This window comes from Erpetoichthys calabaricus, chromosome 2 (genome assembly GCF_900747795.2).
Source record: "Erpetoichthys calabaricus chromosome 2, fErpCal1.3, whole genome shotgun sequence".
NCBI lineage: Eukaryota > Metazoa > Chordata > Cladistia > Polypteriformes > Polypteridae > Erpetoichthys > Erpetoichthys calabaricus.
The window spans coordinates 157,705,162-157,728,573 of NC_041395.2; the positions used below are offsets into that span (position 1 = coordinate 157,705,162).

At 39.5% G+C, this 23,412-nt stretch overlaps 1 protein-coding gene across 2 annotated transcripts in view; it reads right to left on the reverse strand.

The window, feature by feature from the left end:
* The window catches only part of plod2 (procollagen-lysine, 2-oxoglutarate 5-dioxygenase 2), a 134,107-nt gene that overhangs the window by 48,886 nt on the left and 61,809 nt on the right, over positions 1–23,412 (reverse strand). For both annotated transcript variants that reach the window (XM_028794690.2, XM_028794689.2), the window contains exons 2-4: positions 16,570–16,661; positions 15,626–15,762; positions 7,183–7,346 (exon numbers count right to left, since the gene is read on the reverse strand). In XM_028794690.2, coding sequence (XP_028650523.1) covers positions 7,183–7,346; positions 15,626–15,762; positions 16,570–16,661 — 393 coding nt within the window. The remainder of the gene's footprint in view (positions 1–7,182; positions 7,347–15,625; positions 15,763–16,569; positions 16,662–23,412) is intronic.

A 23,412-nucleotide genomic window follows, 5' to 3' on the forward strand; every position in this document is an offset into this window, starting at 1 on the left:
CTATGCTAACAACAAGCCATGGATTACAAGTGACATCAAGGGCCTTTTGAACCAGAAGAAAAGGGCTTTTAAAGACGGTGATCAGCATGAGCTTAAGCATGTGCAGAAGAAACTCCGAGTCCAGCTCAGTGCGGCGAAGGAGCAGTACAGGAGAAAGCTGGAGCAGAAGTTGCAGAACAACAGCATGAAGGAAGTGTGGGATGGGATGAAGATCATCACTGGCTGCAGCTCGAAGCGGGGTGCCACCATCGAGAGAGACGTGAAGAGAGTAAACCAAATGAACAACTTCTTTAACAGGTTTGACCACCCTAACCCACTCTCACTCTCACCTCGGAGTACTGCACTCTCTACACATCCTTCTGCTGATACCAGCATAGGAGAGACATCCCCACCCACAATTACAGCAGCGCAAGTGAGCAGAGAGCTGAGGAAACTTCGTGCCAGCAAAGCAGCAGGTCCAGATGGAGTATCGCAACGACTGCTGAAGGTCTGTGCATCAGAGCTGGGGGGTCCTCTACAGCGCATCTTCAACCTGAGCCTGGAACAGGGGAGAGTCCCGAGGCTTTGGAAAACATCTTGCATCACCCCAGTCCCAAAGGTATCACGTCCTGGTGAGCTGAATGACTTCCGGCCTGTCGCTCTAACATCACATGTGATGAAGACCATGGAGCAGCTGCTGCTTCACCACCTGAGGCCACAGGTCCAACACGCTCTCGACCCTCTGCAGTTTGCATACCAGGAGAAGGTGGGAGCGGAGGATGCCATCATCTATATGCTACACCGATCCCTCTCCCACTTGGACAGAGGCAGTGGCGCTGTAAGAATTATGTTTCTAGACTTCTCTAGCGCCTTCAACACCATCCAACCTCTGCTCCTTAGGGACAAGCTGACAGAGATGGGAGTAGATTCATACCTGGTGGCATGGATCGTGGACTATCTTACAAACAGACCTCAGTATGTGCGTCTCGGGAATTGCAGATCTGACATCGTGGTCAGCAACACAGGAGCACCGCAGGGGACTGTACTTTCTCCGGTCCTGTTCAGCCTATATACATCGGACTTCCAATATAACTCGGAGTCCTGCCATGTGCAAAAGTTCGCTGATGACACTGCTATCGTGGGCTGCATCAGGAGTGGGCAGGAGGAGGAGTATAGAAACCTCATCAAGGTCTTTGTTAAATGGTGCGACTTAAACCACCTACAACTGAACACCAGCAAAACTAAGGAACTGGTGGTGGATTTTAGGAGACCCAGGCCCCTCATGGACCCCGTGATCATCAGAGGTGACTGTGTGCAGCGGGTACAAACCTATAAATACCTGGGAGTGCAGCTGGACGATAAATTGGACTGGACTGCCAATACTGATTCTCTGTGCAAGAAAGGACAGAGCCGTCTGTACTTCCTTAGAAGACTGGCATCCTTCAACATCTGCAGTAAGATGCTGCAGATGTTCTATCAGATGGTTGTGGCGAGTGCCCTCTTCTACGCAGTGGTGTGCTGGGGAGGCAGCATTAAGAAGAAGGATGCCTCACGCCTGGACAAACTGGTGAGGAAGGCAGGCTCTATTGTTGGCATAGAGCTGGACAGTTTGACATCTGTAGCAGAGCAACGGGCACTCAGCAGGCTCCTATCAATTATGGAGAATCCACTACATCCATTAAACAGTGTCATCTCCAGACAGAGGAGCAGCTTCAGTGACAGACTGCTGTCACTGTCCTGCTCCACTGACAGACTGAGAAGATCATTCCTCCCCCAAACTATGCGACTCTTCAATTCCACCGGGGGAGGGTAAACGTTGAACATTATTCAAGTTATTGTCTGTTTTTTTTTACCTGCATTTTTATTACTCTTTAATGTATATTTTTTTGCTGCTGGAGTATGTGAATTTCCCATTGGGATTAATAAAGTATCTATCTATCTATCTATCTATCTATCTATCTATCTATCTATCTATCTATCTATCTATCTATCTATCTATCTATCTATCTATCTATCTATCTATCTATCTATCTAACTTTTAAAAACGAAGATATTTTGTCTGTGGAATCATTTCTGCGCGTCAGGCTTTTGTTGAATCCCATTTTTTAAGTTAGTGCTGCTGAACTTTGGTAACTTTGGGAAAACGCAGCTACAATATTCATTGCTTATATAGGAGTCTTACAGTGTAAGATCTATTTCTTTTGTCCTGACACTTGGCATCTCTTGTTAGTAACCAGTTCATCAATATCGGGCTTGAAATCTTGTGCAGCTGCAACTTTTATGAGGGATGAGAGGTGCTCGACGGTAAGTCTTGAGCGATGTGGGGTTTTGGTAGCTTTCATTAACAAAAACAATTGTTCATAAAGGTAAGTGCTTCCGAACATAGACAGTACTCTCGATGCCAACTTACGGATCTGCACATACGAGGGTGACAGGTAAGCATACAAGCCCGGCACACCAACTTTGTTATATTTTGTCTTCAGAATAGAATCTGACTGTAGTTCAATCAATTCCATTTGGATATTCTCAGGCACATTCTCAACGTTGTAAGAGTATGGTGACGTAAACAACACAAAGTCCTGTTCGTGTGAACTGAAATTACAAAATCGCTCACTGAATTCATTGCTCAGTAATTCAAGTTGGAAAATAAATCCTCCAAAAATCAAATTTTACTTTACTAAGTTTACTTCAAAGTTTATATTGTAAAATAAGCCGATATGCAAAAAAGCCCCCTGACCTACACTAATTTTACAAACTCAAAATCACAAAAATTTGTTAATAAACAGCTCACCAACTTCTCGCGTCCACTTCAGATCTTCAGCTGTAGTCTGCACTAACTGTTCGTTACAACGCTAGCACAAAATTACATAAAACTAGAGGAAAAAAACGTGAAAATATGCGAGCTATTACTACTCGTGATGGTCAGTTCTGCCCAGTAGCCAGTCTCAGCAGCCCAGCCAGTAGTGTAGCCTGCAAGGGCGGCTCTAGGCTCTTGGCGGCCCTGGGCAGAGAAAGAATCGGTGGCCCCTTCTCCCACCAATGTCAATATGGTATCTTATGCAAGGCAGATGGCCACATCCATTGCAGACACTACATAGCTGCCTCGTGCTCATGACACGCTTCTATATGCGCGTGTCCGTAACTTGAAAACCAAGTGGTGGCCCATGATATTCTCATTACGGCAGAACGTTATAATACTACATATAAGCTTACTGCTCCGACTCGAGTGACATTAGTAAATACAGCGTACTAATTAACAAAAACACAATGTTATTCGGCCACATTGCCCTCAGCTGTGTCGTTATTTTCTCTTTCTGTTTTATATTCAATATATATTGGTGTGGCGCCCCTGTGCAGGTGCACAGTTTGCTCATGCCTAAGGCTGCCCCTGCTGCCAGGCTGCTGCAGCCTAGCACTTCAGTTGCGACATCGCGGCTCATTAACTTTGGACAAGGCTCGTGTCTATACTAGCAGATGACGTTTCCGGTACCGTAATGCCATGGGAAAACGCGCTTTTGTCAGACGGTAGAAGTAAGAAAAGTCAATAAGTAATGCCAAAGATGCAGAATGATTCAATCACAAACGATAGTAATCATTTTGTACAAGTTTAGTGCTAACTAGGATCTGTCATGCGGGCCGCACAGATTTCTGTTACAGGCCGCGTGTTTGACATGCCTGATCTAGTCCATCTTGCAACAGATCCACCAAGAACATGAATTCATATAAGTAGTGAAAACAAGATAAATAAGAGCACTTGAGGCTGAAAGGGATAAATATCAAGGTGATAAGCTGAACCAGTGTGCTTCTAATTAATACTTTGGTACTCTTTGTACAACATATTGAAGCAATTTTGTTGATCTGTCACACCACCACTATTGCTGAATGGGGTCTTCCATTCAACAATAGATTCTTGATAAGAGAAGTCTTGATATCCCAAAAGGTTGGGCAGACATATCTAAAAACTTTTTCTATAAGTGCCAGGTAGGCTCAGCACGTCACATGCGGTAACCCTCTGTATTATTAATTTTCACATGTATACGACATAAGCATATTGGTTTAATACTTATTTTACTCACTGGTAATCTTGCTAAATTTAGCATTTCAATTTTTGGTTAATAATTTTAAAACAGTTTGAAAAATCCTGAAAATTTGCTGTGGCAGTTAAAATAAATGCAGCTGAAGCCACAATAGCATTCCAGTCGGTGAAGAAAGCAACCCATGAACATCACTTTGCAATTTAGGGCTTCAAGTCTTAAAGCTAAGGTTGTGGCTTTGTGTTATGAATCACCCCCTAAAAATTGTGTATATAATCCTTGATATACTGCTCTCTATTACAAGAGGTACAGTAAATGGTTATGCTAAATGAAAATGCATTGCTTAGTGTGGATGGAATCATAATTTTAAAGCAGATGTGAATTAAGAGTAAACAGTCAAAATCAGAGTCAAATACAACATGGAACAGAAAGCAGTTCATTTTTGATGCCAATACAGAAATATTGTATATACATGCACTATTATTTTCATTATCCTTTACGGTATTGAATTAAAATAGCACTGCAAAATAGCCATTGACAATCAGTGTAGAAAGCTGAAGAGTAATGTTAAAAAAAAGAAAAAGCTGTCAAATGAGAAATATAAGCAATGCCAGATGCCAAAACTGAAACAACAGCAGATCTGTTAGTCAGTATATACAGTATATGTGGTGTATGTAAGCATATACACTATGACTAAATGCTGGTCAGTGCCTTTGTGGACCACATCTTTGCTTTCTAAATTAACGTTCTTGCGTTTATTAACAAGGTTAGATTTTTTTTTTGCTTGTACCTCTGTTCTTTTAATCTTTCATTTGGGTGGGAGTTGAATCTTGTTTTGCTTTTTTTCTCCTTTGTATTTCTTTTTTTCTTTTGTTTTCTCTATATTGATTTTTAGATAAATTGTATCTGCTAGGTTTACATTGTCTTTTTTAATGGGTAATATGCCATTGTAATGTTCTGCTTCTCAAAAACATAAAACAATTTTTAAAAAGCAAAATTAAAAAACAAAATTATGTATATGCTAGATCAAATACTTCTTTGACATGTTACTTGAGCCTTTTCTCCACATAAAACTATAAAAAACGGGACAGATTATGCATACTCTTTTAAAAGTCTATGAAACACCATGAATGTCAGTTTCACATTCTTCATATGCAGTACAGAAGAAAGAAATAGTTCACTTTGCACATTTAATACATCTTGAACCTGAACTTCTCCAGGCTGGTGGTAAGCCTGTCCTCCTGGCATTCTAAGCAATCTTTGCTTCCATTTGGGAGACTGGCGTCATCTCAACTGACTGGAAAATGGGTGTCACAGACAGCTGCGGTCCTTGCCTGGCCGGGACGCCTCTTCACTGAGAGGACAGGGGAGCAAGCATTGGCAGAACATTATTACCTCCCCCGGGATGCTAGATGGCAGCCCCCATGGGTTGCAACGGTGCCTTGGACACCCACAGGGTTCATGGGAGATGGAGATGTCTACAGCCCTGTTGGGATCTGGGGGCACCACCAGGGGGAGCTGCAGCTGCTCCAGAGTCCATATGGGCGATCCATTCACCACACCTGGAAGTGCTGCCAGAAGTAGGTCATCAAGCACCTGGCGCACTTCCAGGTAAAATATAAAAGGAGCCAGCAGACAGTACTCGGTGAGCCAGAGTCGGGATGAGGGAGACAAAGAAAAGAGAAAAAGAGTATTGTGCTGTGATTGTGCCTAGTGGGATTGTGTTGTGACTTGTGGGAATGGGAAAGACATTGGCCACAAGTGAAGAAACAAAATTTTAAAAATTTGTGTTTTTATAAGTGCCTCCAGCATCTGTCTGTGTTGGGTTGAGTGGCTGCTACACATTTCACATGGGACTTGTCGTCCCTATCTGGAAAGGGAAGGGTGATTGCCTGGATTGTGACAACTACAGGGGGATAACACTGCTCTTGGTCCTCAATAGGGTCTACGATCACATGCTCACCTACCAGTGACTGGAGCAGTCTGGTTTTACGGCTAAGAAGTCTACCAATGACCGCATCCTGGTACTGAGGGTTCTCATGCAGAGTTTCTTTACAGCCTTTGTCGATTTTTTATAAAGCATTTGACTCAGCTGATCAAGCTGCCCTGTGGAACATCCTGCTGGATATCATGGCAGGCCTGTACATTGGTACAGTGAGTGCTGTGCAGAATGCAGGCAGAACCTCTTTTTGCAGTTGATTCCAGCATTCGTTGGGGTGTGTTCTTGCTCCTACTCTTTTCAATGCTTGCATGGACTAGGTGTTGGGCAAGGTTGTGGGGTCAAGTGGTTGTGGGGCATCTGTTGGTGAACAAAGATTCACTGATCTTGACTTTGCTGACGATGCTGTGATCTTCGCGGAGTCAATGGAGGCTCCGATTGGGGCTCTCGAGAGACTGAGTGAGGAGCCAGGCCATGGGGACGCCCACGTAAAAGAGAGGGTCATTTCCAGAGGGTGGGACTGGACCACGTGTCTGCCTGTGTGGTTGCCAACCAGGATCCCAAGCTGTTTTGTCGTGTTGTGGGTGCGCCAACGTGCTGTATGAGTGCATGTTCCCCAACATGACCTGACCTGTCTGAACCTGATTTGACTGTCAGTTGTGGAATATCCATTTTTCTGTGTGTGAGTATGTACAGTACATCTGTTTCATGCATAAATTTACTGCTCTTATCACATTTCAGAAATGTCAGAAACTCATTGACATTCAAGCAAAATCTTTTACCAGACGTGACCCTAAAGAACCTTTAACAAAAAGTTTAAAATAGAACAAAAAATAATTTCAACCATTTTTCTGTTTATAATCATTTATGGTCTACCATCATTTCACATTTTCTCCAAAGAAGTCGTAAGTTGTTTTAGCATAGAACATTATCATCCTGAGGCACATGAGAGCACCATTTATTACTAAACTGATAATGTATAGCAAACTGTCACATCATAAATATATCAGATGAATTACCACACTCTTTTAAAACTAATGAAACTTAATGAGCTTAAATCCTTCCAACTTTCAGATTTTAATTCAGTAATGACCTCTGTAAAATTCTGGGTCAAAGTTTTGCTAAAAATAGATTTGCTAAAAATAAATATTCTTTGTCAAGAAATAGACCAAAAAAAAAGAAGAAACTTAATGCAATTAAGCCATACCAGAGTACACATGCATCTTTTACCTCCAGAATTGAGGAATCGTTTTCCACTACGGACCGATGGATATTTGTCTGCCAGTCTTTTATCTGGCCAGATCAAACTTTCGGCAGAAAAGACCACTTTATGGTTTGCTTGTTGAAATTTCTTCAGTAGTTCCTCGGGCCCTCCAGCAAAGATGACATCATAACTGAGATATTAAAAGGGAAAATGTCAAAACAAACATAAAAAGCTGATACAATTAGTATTATCCTTTTTATTCTAACACAGTTCTGTTCACACACACAGTCAGTTAAATAAGTACAAATTACTAAAAGTTTACTAACTGGCATGCTGTAATATATTACCATGAGAAGGTCCCTAATATAATTTGTCAAAGTAAATCAAAAGAGACCTCTCTGAAGCTCTTGAAATATTCTGTTCATATGAGATCTATCTATACGTTTTCCAAACTAAATGGCTGCTTTCATGTTTAGCATTATAGTCATATTTAATTTTTTCTTTAATTAATTTTAATAATTTTATTTTTTTTTATTAAATGACCTACTAATTTATTTTCACAGCTGTTTTAGCCCAAACATTAAATGGAGAATAATAGCTGGTTTTGGCAGTAGTGGGAACAAAGAAACATCCAAACCTCACTGCCAATGAGCTATATTTTGTTATATTTGGCACTAGTTTAAAATGTTACCTGGGAAGCAACATTCTCATGGAACATATCCCAGCACAAATTAGTATACTACAGGCAGCGCATCTGCTTTGTCAATCATTATGCAACTGAAACACAGCTAAATTAATAATAATAAAAAAATAAAAAATAAATAAAATGAATGAAAAGCAGAATTAGAACTCAGAGAAAATGAATACACTGTATTCATCAAGCAAGCTTATTCTGCCAAACACAAAAACGTGGACAATTATTTTCAATTATTTTCATGCTAGACTTTTGCTACAGTACATATGCAAACTGCACCGAATATTTACAGAAATCTGTTATTTCTTTAGTGGATCCATCTAGAGCTCATGACCTCCTGATCTTCTATTGCCTTATGAACTGGACATTTTTATTTTTACTCAGTGACTCTTCATTTTCTTTCTTTCATTTATGTTTTGATGTACTTTCCTGTCTGTATCTGCAGCACATTTTTTCATTCTGTTCTAGAGTGGAAATTACTCTTCAATGTGCTTTATGATGTATTGTAGTTATATACAATGTAGGAAGAAGAACTAATAGATTTATTGTACTGTAAAGGCACAATGAAATGCTATAGTAATGTTTATGGTAAGTTCATGGGAAGTACAGACAAGTATAGATTTTATTGTCACTTGGCATATGTATAATCAGTTATTTCATTCACCTTACTATATTGTTGTTTTTCAAACTACCTTGGCATTGACTGATACTGTACATTCCTTTCTATTATGCTTTAATAGATATATCTTTGAGAAAGATAATATTTGTAGTTAAAATATTAAATAATTGATTGAAAACACATAGCAATAACAAAAGACACATTTTAAATACAGTATACAGTACAGCCCAAACAGTTCAAATTTAAATTTACTGTCATACTGTACTATAGTACAATGAGTTTTTTTACTTCCATGTCTCCTACAGGTTACTTAGTGACAGACTTATAAAACCTCAATCAGAGAATGAATATAAAACTCCAACATCAAGACAGCATTTGCCCACTTCAGGTCATCAGTGAATGAGACTCCAAGAAATTGAATGCTGCCGACACCCTTCATCATCATCATGTAGACAGGAGTATAGTGTGCCTCCTAATTCCTAAACTATATGACTGTTTTCTTGGTTTTTTTTCTGACTTTAAACGAGACAAAGATATCTTGCACCACAGTGTCAGAAGGTATATTTCTTCTTTGTAAGCCATCTCACCATTATTGGTAATCAAGAATATTATAGAGGTGTCACCAATAAATTTAATGATGAAACTGGAACTGTGCATGAACACAGAATAGCATGTGGATCAATGCACAGTTTTGTTCTTGTGCTGAGCATAAGCAATAATGCCGCTGTGCCCATGCTGGGCTCTTCCACTTTTGAAGTTCAAAAATCAGTTGCAGAGGGTGGTATTAAATCCCAAGTGTAGAAATCTGGTGATCAGCTTTGATGGTACAATGATTGTAAATGGTAAGGTATACACTTGTAGTTCATAGACAGTACTTTTGGTATGAGTTGCAAGTGATACTGCGTCCTCTGTTGATTGGTAGTAATGACATTGTTATGTTTTTTGTGTCACAGCACCAGCCTTTTAAAGTTTTTTAGAACAATGGCACTGAATTCTATCAGGTGGTTATCGCTGAGACAGTCCACTTTTGTTTCCTCTGACATGAGGATAGTTGTTATGTTTTTGAAAGAGGTGTGGGAACCACAGGTTTTCTCAATGGGGCAATAGAATTGTTGGCAGAAAACAACACCTTTACTTACACACCTTCACTTGCACATTGTTGCCTAAATTAGCATCACCAACTAATATGTACCCCCTAAGAATAAGGAAGAATGTTTACACAAGGACAAGGTGACATATCTGCACAGACAGTCCAGGTCAAGAGGGTCACTGTCAAGTAAAAAATATCTAGGAAAGCATATGAAATGAGATGGGAAGTATATTTTTGGTTGAAACTAAGCTGTTGGATAATGCTTACTGCTGGGTCACTGACACTATAATACATCATAAGTTGTATTTTATATTCCAATTAAAAATGGAAATAAGTGAAAATCTCATACATTATTTTCTTGTTCTTTTAATGAAAAAGAAGTACAGTGTTTTTTGCATTGAACACATTACTTAACAATGTGCTTTTATATTTTAGATCTTTCTGAAGTACAGTGCTTAAGTTGTATGTTTATTTCTAGCAAGAACAACCAGTAAAACTTATGTTTTCCTGACTGATTAACACAGATTATTAAAGGCTACAAAACTAATATTTTATGTAACTGAGTCAAACAAACAGTTTGAAAATGAACAATGGTCCTTTACACTCTGGCTAATGCAGAATGTATTGCAATTGCTCAATCAACTTATATTGATTTATACTGTAAATAGTAAGTAACATACAACCTATGATTTTAGCCTCCTTTTGCTAAAACTCCTGGTGTACAACATTTGCTTTATGTATTGATTCAGTTGTCCATTTTCTGGATCTGCTTTTCAGGCGGGAGACTAATGGGTATAGAACATAAACCAATTCTAGATTGGAGGGAAGTCTCTCAAACGACTGACTTATACACAGCAAATAATTTCTATTAATGAACCTAACAGCATACTGTATCTATAAACTGAATATCCTGAGGTAATACTAAGTGAATATAAAGAGAAAAACTGTCAATGTCTATCAACCAGCTGAGAATAATACTGGGTCAACACACTATGAGGCTTTCTATGGCATCCATCCGTTTTACAAAAACAAATAAGGAGAAACAGGTGTTTATTTTTCATCTGATTTTTTTTTGTAGGCTATACTTTTCTCATTGCGTTAAAGGATAAGTTTGATATTTTTCCAAGTGAAAAATGATTTCTTCACAAACATGGTATTATATACATTTGCCACATAAAAAATTGTGTTCTAAAGTTAAGCGTATTCTGTAAATGTTTTAAAAGTACATAGGTTGTGCTGCTGTTTTATAATAGAAGCCACAGAACACTGAGCACCACCAGAAAATAAAAGCTTTAAAACTTACTGAATACAGTATGTAAGATTTTCAAGCCAAGAAAATTACAAACAAACAAAAAAAACACCACTATTGTGAGATTCAGCCATTTTAAAAAAGACCAGCTGTATGCACTACCTCAGTGCTTGTCTTCCTGAACCTTTCACCCCCTGGGGCATAGTTTCCCCTAGAAAGACCAAATTACAGTAAACTTTTCCTGCCAAGTGCCTGGTACCATGTTGATTTTCTTTCTGTTTATGTGGGAACTCCTCCCACAGGTATTATACAAGTGAATAGAAAACACACCCTTACTCAAGAAAAAAGTACCAGGAATATGCAATAAAAACATTATATTCAAATCAGTTTTGTTGTCACAAACATGTGTTGGAAATACAGAAGGCATGTTTTCTTATATCAAAACTTTAGTAGCTTCAAAGTGTATATATTTGGTAATATTTTAGGTTTTTACTTCCTGGCTGTGCTCCATGCCCTGAGGCTTCCATTTTACAATTTCAGGGCAGGCAAGATATTTTAAAAAATATATTAAAAACATTCAATATTAGAATACAATTTTGTGAGGCAAAAGGTTGTATACCATGTTAAACTTTGATTTGAAAAAATACTAAACATATGCTTTAATACTGACACTTTGGCATGTGCTGCACATTAGTAACTTCATTATATGTGCATATACTCTTATTAACCATAAGGATTTCTGTTTCATGCTTTTTTTTCATAAACCTTAGATATTTTGTAATGTGAAAAGTATTACATGATACTTCATACTCCATCCATCCATCCATCCATCTCTGTTCCTCATAATTTAGTTCAGTGTCACAAAACTATAAACTAAAATTTCTTTTATTACATAGAAGGTTTCACAGAATGAGTAAAAGGCAACATTGTGCGGTTAGGTTATAATCATGTTTTTTGGTTAGATAAGCATGACTTTGCTCTTTGGTATACATACTGTGTGATAATTTTAAAAAAGTTCTTTGACACACTTTCAGATATTTTTGTTTGGGTTATTATCTGTTTCAGATATTTTATGTTTAAAGATATTTAATTCATTCATTAAACTAATGTACCACTGTATTGTCCCTGTATAAAGATTTGTGTAAAGAAAGAAACATTAAAACCCTGGCAAGGGTTTGAACATTACTCTGTTGCCCTTAGCTAAAGCAGCATTATTAACTACTTAAAAAAGTAAATTAGTTGCTCTTTAGAATGCTACAGTTTCCCAAATGTAGGAGTTATCTGTACTATCTTGACTCAGTAAATCATAAGAACTCACAAAATGTGCAATAATCTATTTTTGCTCTGCATTTAGGGGACAATTTATTATGAACTATATTTGCTAGAGTCTGTCTTTGTCTAAAGAAACATCTGGTATCATTAAAACTTTATCACTTACACAAATTTGAGAATTTGTTATCTGCCATACTTAATTATTCTTATTTTGATTATTTTTTAAATGCAGACTATTTACATATTCTCTAAATGATATGCCAGTACGACATCAGTAATACCATTAGCAAAGATAATGGGAAATAGTATTTCAGCACAGCAGATTTCAAAAGGCCTTGCACTCAAAGAGGCAATGCCCATTAACTACTGCCATATATTCTTATGGTTATTGCAAAGGGTTAAAATGAATTTGCAACATTTTCAGTATCTATCAACATTCAAACAAAAGTAATAAAACATAATATTCTTGAAATTCCTTAATCAGGGCCAGGGTCTATTTGTTGGAAAACAGCACATAACAAAAGCCAAGAATGGATAGACTAGGGTGACCATATTTTGATTTCCAAAAAAGAGGACGATCGGCACGGCCTCCAGACAAATTCAGACAAGCTTCTTGGTGGTTGATGAACATTATTTATTATACTTCAATGGTGCAGAATTAACCTCTGTAATAAAATAAAATGAAATCTGTAAAAACTTATAACAAAATTACAGCTCTCTTAGACTCTTCAAATAAATAATTAAATATTGTTCTAAATATGAACTATTCTGTTCCAGCTTCAACAATATATCTCTTAAATGTAATAAAATAAATAACAGAAGAGTCTCACAAAGACAAAAACTCTTAAACAAAAAGAATCTAGACTTTTCATCTTTAGTTTTCTTCTTCACCTTGCTTCTCTTCTTCATCCTCCTTGTCAGCCCATCCATATTTTGCTGTAGAGCTGATCTTTCCTAGCAGTTTTCGATAGCTTAACAAATAAGCATGAAAGTCTTTGCAAGACATGTCTTTGAAGTTGTACTGAACTAGTAGAATCCCCTTTAGTGACTCTACGGAGAGCTGGTTCCTCTCCTTGGTCCACTGGTTTTGCATTAGTGAAAAAACCCTCTCAACATTTGCATTGTGAGAGGGAAGTGCAAAGACAAACTGTGCAATTGTCAGTAGCTCTGAGTAACATGCAATGCTTTTTGCCTTTTCAAAATATTCGGTCCACTTCTGGTGTACCTGCAGGCCACTGAACTCCTCATCATGGTTGCACGTTTCTGTGAATTTCCTCAGATTGGTGACCTGGTCAAAACACTTAACATCATCAACTGCCACCCCCTTCTCTCCAAGGTAATTGATGCATGCCTCCACATCATTCCAGTTTGGTGGCTCACTCAGATCCATCCACATGAATGTTGAGAACTCTTCCATGGGAGTCATCCACTTCTCCAGATACTCCAGACATGCACTGTACATGCCATGCACATCTGCACAGAACTGGTCACAGCCTTTGTCAAGTCCATCTTTGCGCTTCTGTGCCAGTAGTCCCTTAACTTTAAGGGACATGAAGTTGTTGCTCTTGCGTTGAAGAAGAATGGTATGTATATTGTTTAATATCTTCTTCACTTCCATAATGGACATGTTCTCCTGTTCCATTTCTTGAATGTGGGTGTGGAACACAGACATGAGTGTGTGCATGTGCCAAAGGTAGATTTCAGCAAAATCATTTTCAAAAAAACTCTTGAGTGCTATGGATGGCTTTTGCTTAGACAGAAAATATGCCTTTAAAGCTGGAAACATCTGTAACATCCTCTCAATGCTTGGGAACAATGACAGCCACCTTGTCTTGCTGTGAGAGAGCATCCTTCTGTAATCAATCTCAACAAAATCACAATACTCCTTCAGGCTCTCAGTGCGCACAGTGTAAATGTGAAAGTACTGGTAGATTTTGAATATGATATTCTCAATGTCAATTTCTATTGTGCCTGCCCCATGGTGTGCACAATTATTCAATATGTGTGCTGGGCAACCCACACCGATCAGAGTCTTGTTTTGCAGCAAACTCTTCAAATTTGCAAACACATTCTTTCCAGCTTCATCATGTCAGATTCCTCCAAAATTTGTGTTGCAATTGTCTCCAGTAAATGCAATGCATTTTTCCGACAGATTGTTTTTTGCCAGGGTTTCTGTGAGATATTTTGCAATGGTTTCTGCTGTCTCATTGGGTGTGTCTTTAACTTCAATCAATTTTGTTTGCACGCCACCCTTCTTCCAGTCAAAATACTGGATTATGACTGGGAATATTTTCACTGCTCCGTGGTTACTCCCGTCTGTGGAAACACCACAGTACTGGATTTCTTTGAGTGCTTCATGAGTGATTTCAACAGAGTGGGGGGCTATAGCACCATTGACGATGGCTTCGGTCTTGGTGCGAGCACTACTAAACTTTTTTGCAATGTCAGAGTCAGGAAATGCCTTTTTAAGCAAAGTACTGGTGCAATCCATGGACCTGTAACTGTTGTGATGTTTCACTGTATGAAACGCCATTGCACCTTCTGCTGCATTTACATCATCCTCTGTTTTTCCTGGTCTGACAAAAAACTCTGTCAACTTTGCAGATGAACTAGTCTCACCTCGCACAGCTTTTTTATGTTTCTCGGTGTCCATGTGGGCTTTCAGGTCCCCAGCACCTTTATTGGATACCGAGACATATGTACTGGCTTTGCACACGGTGCACTCCGCCTCCCACTTGTCCCGACCGGGACGGTATGTGGGAAATTTTCTTTTCAGTTCATCGGTGAAGCTGCACTTACGCTTCGGCATTTTCCCTGCTATACTGCTCCGCTCTCTGCTCTGATCCCTGTCTGCACTGCTCCCTGTCTGTGTCTGTGTGTTTGCGCGCGCGGCGCAGACCTGCCCACAAGGCAGCCTCCCGGTAATTACGTCGCGCAAAAAAGTAGTACCCTAGTATTGTGTGCAAAACGCCAGTCAATTTACATGCACGCGTAATGGTCCTATGAAAAACCGGACATTTTCGTGAATTTATAAAACCCGCCAGGACGCCCCGGACAGGACGTAAAAAGTGGACATGTCCGGGCAAAAGAAGACGCTTGGTCACCCTAGGATAGACAAGAGATTATCACAGGGCCTACCATCCTCCCCTACACACTCTCACTCACTGGCTCAATAGATAATCACCAATCAACCAAACATGGAAGTCTTTGTGACATGCAGACACAGAGAGAATGTGCAGATGTCACAAACAAATGCATCACTTTACATTGCAACATTTGCAATTTAATTATTGCATTCTAAAATATTAAATAATGGCAATTATAAAAGATCAATGATTGACTGCTGGATGAAATGAAACTTTAAGTGTCTCTTAACATGAGTTCAGATACTGAAAACTGAACAGATTCTGAACCACGAAAAAGTTTGCATTGGCGTACACACAGTATATATTATATTGAGTTGTGCCCTAAATTACTTCTATTTATAGAAAATAATATAAAAATTCTGAGTGAACAGAAAATATGGGCAGGATAAAGCAGCATACCTGTCAACAACCAGCACAATGAGGTCTTCTTGATCAGCATAACTTGGCATTATCTCTTTTAGTAGGCGTATTTTCTGACCACCTCCAATAGAATTACTTACTTCCCCTCCTTTCCATTCTTCACCTTTCCCTATAACCTAGAGAAGTATGATATAAAAAAGCCACATATGTTCAAACTATTTTATTAAAAAAATAAAAAATTATGGAACATGAAATGTTCTTTTTACTGGCTGGTTTAGTCAGATACAGGTTTAGTGTGAAAAGGTTAAAACAGATTTAGCAAGAGTTTACAACAATGGTAGAATCACCAAAAGAACATATAATTATTTTGCTGTTATTTTACATTTTTCATCCTTTGTATAGCATATGTATGCTTAGTACAACATTTTCAAAATTATACAATCTTACATTTTCAGACAGATTAAATTAGCTCTTGTTTGTCAAACAGAGTGCACATGATGTCCAATGGAAGTGTGCTTTAGTGGCCACTTTTTTCAACGCCCTCTTCATGGTTGAGATGCACACAAAATGGCACATGTACCCCTGACAAATTACTCCTCAGTTACAGCAAATCTTTAAAGGCCTGTGTAAAACAGTTCTCTTACATGATGAAGTTGTATTATCTTTAAAGTTCATGGGTTCAGATGACATTGTTGCTTTAAGCTGTGATAATTATGTCTTAACCTTAACCTTGCATTCACTGCATTAATGTATACAAAGAAAAGGAGCCTTGGTTAAGTGTTTGTTTTAATATCCAGCTGCCCCACAAATCCACTCTGGATATGTGAGTTTGGAAGATGTATGGATAGATGGTAGATATGTTATGAGAAGTTTGCTTGATTGAATGAAAGTAATATATGAACATATCTGACTTAGCTAATAAACAAAAGCTGACAAGGATAGACACCTGAAAAGTAAAAAAAGAACACATCAAAAACTCTTACCTTCACTGTATAGTTTAAGGCTTTGGCTGTTTGCATGAATCGAAGAAAGCCATCAGTTTCCTGAGTTGCAACAGTAAATACAAGTAGTTTATCTGAAAATAAAAATAATAACATGAATAAATCAATCTGCCTTTTGAACATGCTTATTCCAATTCAAGATCATGGAGAGATGAAATGTATTTCGAAAACACTGGATGCAAATCATGAATTAGCCTCGCAAGGGACATTGAATGGATTAGATTAGAATAAACAATTAATATAAAACATGTTATTTTGATATGGGAGAAAAACCTATGTCATTTTAGGGGGAATGTGATGCATACAGACAGTTGATTTACCATGATGCCCAAAATAAATAAATAAATGATCCACATGCATACGCAAAATATAAAAAGGAATTCATTCGAAATTAAAACATTTTTCTTTTATTTAATTTGGGAAGGGCCAATTGAGTTTTAGCTTTTTTTTAAGTTACTTTTGGAAAATATTAGAGTGCAACATGTTGCATTGCTTTGTAATATTGCCTCTGAGAATTATTTTAATGGAAGCAGTAAAGCAGAAACAATTTAGTTCCATCCATCCATCCATTTTCCAACCCGCTGAATCCGAACACAGGGTCACGGGGGTCTGCTGGAGCCAATCCCAGCCAACACAGGGCACAAGGCAGGAAACAATCCTGGGCAGGGTGCCAACCCACCGCAGGACACACACAAACACACCCACACACCAAGCACACACTAGGGCCAATTTATAATCGCCAATCCACCTAACCTGCATGTCTTTGGAATGTGGGAGGAAACCCACGCAGACACGGGGAGAACATGCAAACTCCACACAGGGAGGACCCGGGAAGCGAACCCAGGTCCCCAGATCTCCCAACTGCAAGGCAGCAGCGCTACCCACTTCTTCTTTCGGCTGCTCCCGTTAGGGGTTGCCACAACAGATCATCTTCTTCCATCTCTTTCTGTCCTCTGCATCTTGCTCTGTTATACCCATCACCTGGATGTCCTCTCTCACTACATCCATAAACCTTTGCTTAGGCCTTCCTCTTTTCCTCTTCCCTGGCAGCTCTATCCTTAGCAGTGTTCTCCCTAGCGTCTTTTAGCCAGGCACTCCACCCGGCTAATTTAGTTGAGCGCCCGGCTGTCATCTTGCATGACATTGTGAGATGATAGCCGCAGATCTACAGGCACAGGCAGATCTAATGATCTGCAGAGATGGCAAGGGACGAGCGGGCGGGTGGGAAAATACTTTAGAAACAGGATCACAAGTGGCGACGGGAGAGGTGCGGAGCGGGATATTGCCGATCACTCGATGCTGAACAAGCTAATAGTGGGGACGAGGTGGAACGGAGTTCACAAGCAAAGAGTATGGGGAGGTGGGTTTTCGAGAGGGGGCTGAACATGGTAATAGCAGGGGAGTAGCAGCTGTATGGGGAGGTGGATGGGTGAGAGGGGGCTGTACATGCTAATAGTGGGGACGGAGCGGCAGTTCACAAGCAAAAAAGATGTGGAGGTGGGCGCGCAAGAGGAGGACTGATAAAATAAAAAAAAAAAAGACTCGCCTGCCAGATATCAAAGAAAGGGCGTCAGGAAGTGACGTCTCTGTTCTCAGTGTCAATGCAGTCTGTGTAGCGTACAGCTGCTCTCTTCTTGTTCAGTACATAGCAAACCAATATATATACAGTATACAGTCGTTTAAGCATTAGGTGTGTTCTGTGTGTAAAAATCCTTGTAGCACTCACTGTGGTTCCTGTTAAAGTGACTCCCTCTGCCGTTTTTATATTTGCTCATACTGAGGGTTTTGTTAAAGTGGCCCCATCTGCCGTTTTTATATTTGCTCATACTGAGGGTTTTGTTAAAGTGACCCCATCTGCCGTTATTATATTTGCTCATATTCGGAACCTGCGTCCATATTGCAAAAAGTGTGCAGAAACTCTTGCAGCACACACTGTGTCCTGAGCAAAAATTTTGTCACTGAATTGCTGAGGGTTTTGTTAAAGTGACCCATCTGACATTCCTTTTATTGTTCATATCTTGCCCTGTCGTAGTGCAAGTGTGCATTGAATATCCAACAGGCTCCCACTTTCCCACTCAAAAGTCTTATTCATAGTTACTTTTAATTTTTTCCCAACGTTTTACAAACATGAGTAATAAAAGTGTTCAGAAAACAACACTGCTCAGTTATTTCAGAAAAGAGACACCACAAACTAATGAAGGTACGGCGTCAACTCCTGATGTGGTAATTTCAGACAAAGACATTGTAGAAGCTGGTCCATCATGGGAAATCTCTTCAGCACACACTCTGCCAATTGATAAATCTAAGCACCGCTTATCCAACATAAACAAACAATGGTTTACAATTTTGATTGGCTAATGGTCAAAGAAAATGGTATGTGGTGCTCACTGTGCATGAAATATTCAAAACAAACACCCCCCAAGGAGGGAGTTACCTTGGGTAAATGTGCCATGCACATGAATTCGAAAAGAAAACTTGCTGGACCATGAAAAAAGTAAAACGCACATTGAGTCTTCTGCTGACCTTTTAAGAAAGAGTGTACTAGAGCAAACTGGAATCGGTCAAACTGAAAGATCTCTATCTGTGTTAAATAACTTACAGAGAGATGCCTTTGTTGGAGCTTTAAGATCCACATATTAGCTGGCAAAAAATGAGTTGCCACATACAACGTTGTTTGAAAAGTTGTTGGAACACTGTAAAGAAATGGGGTGTTCCTTTTGACAACATCTCAATGTTGGTAAAAATGCACATTACACCTCTGAAAGAATAATGCAAGAGCTGCTGGATGTCTTAGCATCAGAAATAAAGTCTAACATACTGAAAAATATACACGCTGAATATTTTTTCAGTATTCTGTGTGATGAAACCACAGACATCTCAGTTGTAAAACAATGAATTATTTACATTAAATATGTTTGCCAGGTCACTAAAGAGGTCAGAATTAGTTTTGTATCAACCCGCAATATGATTGATGGCAAATAACCAACACACTGGGTGAGACTATGGACACTCTAGGATTGAAAACTGCTAATCTGGTTGGACTAGGGTCAGATGCAGCGGCTGTTATGATTAGGATAACAGAAAGGTGTGGTAAAACTGCTTAAAGATAAAACATCTGGACTCTTGGTCAACTGCCACTGTGTAAACCACCGATTGGCCCTTGCAAGTGCCCAAGGAGCAGCTGCTGTACGTTATTTAATAAAACTGAACGACATCTTAAGGCAGCTGTTCTATTTCTTCCAAAATTCTTCATTTAGGATGGCTGGTTTAACAGAAATCCAAAATATTCTGAACATTCCCCAGATTGAGCTGAAAATGATCAGTGACACTAGATGGCTGTCTCATGACTCTGCAGTACAGTCACTATGACATTGTATGAGGAGTGTCATAGCTGAGGCCACTGAACGAAATGACATCACAGTTGAAGGATTAAGCAGATGTATTAAAACGTACAATTTTGTTTCCTCTCTGATGATGCTTTCAGACGTATTACCTTTGTTGTCCAACTTATCTAATGCTTGGCAAAGGCAAGATGTCAATCTTACTGAAATTGAACCAATTTTGTTCACCACAAAATTGTCCATCATGGAGTTGAAAGACACTCCTGGGAGATATTTTCAAAGCCTTCATCATTGTCTGGCAGAAGAATGGTCAGATCACCACATTGTTTATACACAGAGTGATGTAATACCATTCAAAACTACAATATATGATAAATACCTAGAGACAGCTGTCAAGCACCTAGATACAAGATTCCATGACATGCCAATTATGTCCAGCTTTTCAAAAGTTTTCAATGCAGAAACTCACGATTCAAGTGAGCCTGCTAAAATTCTTTTCGATCATTACTCCAAAAACGGTAGCCCTCCAATTTTAAAATATGAAAGTAGCAGGCAAGAATGTACAGTTGTGTCAAAAAATATCAGAAGTCAATCATACAAAGACTTCAGTCCAAAACAGATTTTACTAAAAATGGCAACGACATCAGAGCTCTAAGAGTCGTTTCCAAATTTAGACAAACCAGCCTATGTTGGGCTAGTGATCCCAGTGAGCACAGCTGAATGTGAATGGGGGAAGGGGGGTTTCTGCCCTTAAAAGGATCAAGACATGTTTGAGAAATCGCATGAATCAAAGCATGCTAAATAATCTCATGCTGATCTCCTTGGAGGGCCCAGATCCTGGGGACTTTGGTTATGGGAAAGCTGCAGACAACTGGGCTTCTTGGAAGAAAAGAAGTATAAATATTTAACTGAAGACACCTTCTGCATATGCAAGTTGGCTTTGAAGAATATTTTTAAATTTTTCTTCATTAGGTTTCCCATACTTTTTTATCCATTGTTTTCACTTTTCTTCCAGACAGCGACAATACTTGTGCCTCTTGGTTTATGTCATAACAATTGTTATTTAAAATTTTTGTTAGGGTTGCAGGATCCTGAATTGGATACTTCTTAAATTTAATAAAAATATTCTGGCACAAGTGTCAAACCTTAAAAAAGGAAGTCATATTGAGCATTGGAAAATAATTAATAATAATTAACTAATAAAAATAGTGCACATTTAATTTTCCCCACCACCACCTGCCCCACCCAGCTGGAAAAAATTTCTGGGGAGAACACTGCTTAGCATCCTTCTCCCAATATACCCATCATCTCTCCTCTGCACATGTTCAATCCAACGCAATCTCGCCTCTCTGACTTTGTCTCCCAACCGTCCAACTTGAGCTGACCCCCTAATGTACTCATTTCTAATCTTATCCATCCTCGTCACACCCAGTGCAAATCTTAGCATCTTTAACTCTGCTACCTCCAGCTCTGTCTCCTGCTTTCTGGTCAGTGCCACCGTCTCCAACCCATATAACATAGCTGGTCCCACTACTGTCCTGTAGACCTTCACTTTCACTCTTGCTTATATCCTTCTGTCACAAATTAATCCTGACACTCTTCTCCACCCATTCCACCCTGCCTGCACTCTCTTTTTCACCTCTCTTCCACAATATCCTTTACTCTGTACTGTCGATCCCAAGTATTTAAACTCATCCACCTTCACCAACTCTACTCCCTGCATCCTCACCATTCCACTGACCTCCCTCTCATTTACACACATATATTCTGTCTTGTTCCTACTGACCTTCATTCCTCTCCTCTCTAGAGCATATATCCACTTCTTCAGGGTCTCCTCAACCTGCTCCCTACTATCGCTACAGATCACAATGTCATCAGCAACCATCATAGTCCACGGGGACTCCTGTCTAATCTCGTCTGTCAACCTGTCCATCATCACTGCAAATAAGAAAGGGCTCAGAGCCGATCCCTGATGTAATCCCACCTCCACTTTGAATGCATCCGTCGCTCCTACCGCAGACCTCACCACTGTCACACTTCCCTCATACATATCCTGTACAACTCTTACGTACTTCTCTGCCACTCCCAACTTCCTCATACAATACCACAACTCCTCTCGAGGCACCCTGTCATATGCTTTCTCCAGGTCCACAAAGACGCAATGCAACTCCTTCTGGCCTTCTCTAAACTTCTCCATCAACATCCTCAGAGCAAACATTGCATCTGCGGTGCTCTTTCTTGGCATGAAACCATACTGCTGCTCACTAATCATCACCTCACTTCTTAACATAGCTTCCACTACTCTTTCCCATAACTTCATGCTGTGGCTCATCAATTTTATTCCCCAGTAGTTACTGCAGTCCTGCACATTCCCCTTATTCTTAAATATCGTCACCAGTACACTTCTTCTCCACTCCTCAGGCATCCTCTCACTTTCCCAGATTCCATTAAACAATCTGGTTAAAAACTCCACTGCCATATCTCCTAAACACCTCTATGCTTCCATAGGTATGTCATCTGGACCAACGGCCTTTCCATTTTTCATCCTCTTTATAGCTGTCCTTACTTCCTCCTTGCTAATCCGTTGCACTTCCTGATTCATTATCTCTACATCATCTAACCTCTTCTCTCTCGTTCTCTTCATTCATTAGCCTCTCTAAGTACTTTATCCATCTGCTCAACACACTCTCCTCGCTTGTGAGTGCGTTTCCATCTTTATCCTTTATCACCCTAACCTGCTGCACATCTTTCCCAGCTCAGTCCCTCTGTCTAGCCAATTGGTACAGGTCCTTTTCTCCCTCCTTAGTGTCCAACTTCTCATACAACTCATCATACGCCTTTTCTTTAGCCTTCGTCACCTCTCTCTTCACCTTGCGTCTTATCTCCTAGTATTCTTGTCTACTTTCTGCATCTCTCTGACTATCCCACTTCTTCTTTGCCATCCTCTTCCTCTGAATACTCTCCTGTATTTCCTCATTCCACCACCAGGTTTTGTTTTCCTCCTTCCTCTTTCCAGATGTCACGCCAAGCACCCTTCTTGCTGTCACCCTTACTATATCTGCTGTAGTTTTCCAGCTGTCTGGTAACTCTTCAATGCAACCCAGTGCCTAATAAAGTTAACAAGTAGAATACTGTTAACTGAAATTACCTAATGTAATATATCAATCTAAAACAGTAAAAAAGATGCCTACATGTCTGAAAGGCTTATTTGTCTAAAAAACTAATCCATACCTGGCACATGAACATTGATATTAATAGATATGGGGGACAGGAACCACTGGGGGTTATAGCTGTATACAGCTGTATATAGTATACAGTAGTCACATTAGACTGGCCAGAGGTTAGGATGCAAGAAAGCTTTTGATTTATAAAATAATCCATAAAGTAACCCTTAAATGAATTGCAGCATCTCTAGGCTTGCTCATTATTTGTTGGCTGTGGATAAAAATGTAATATGCTATAAGTCAGGTCAGGTTGGGGAGCG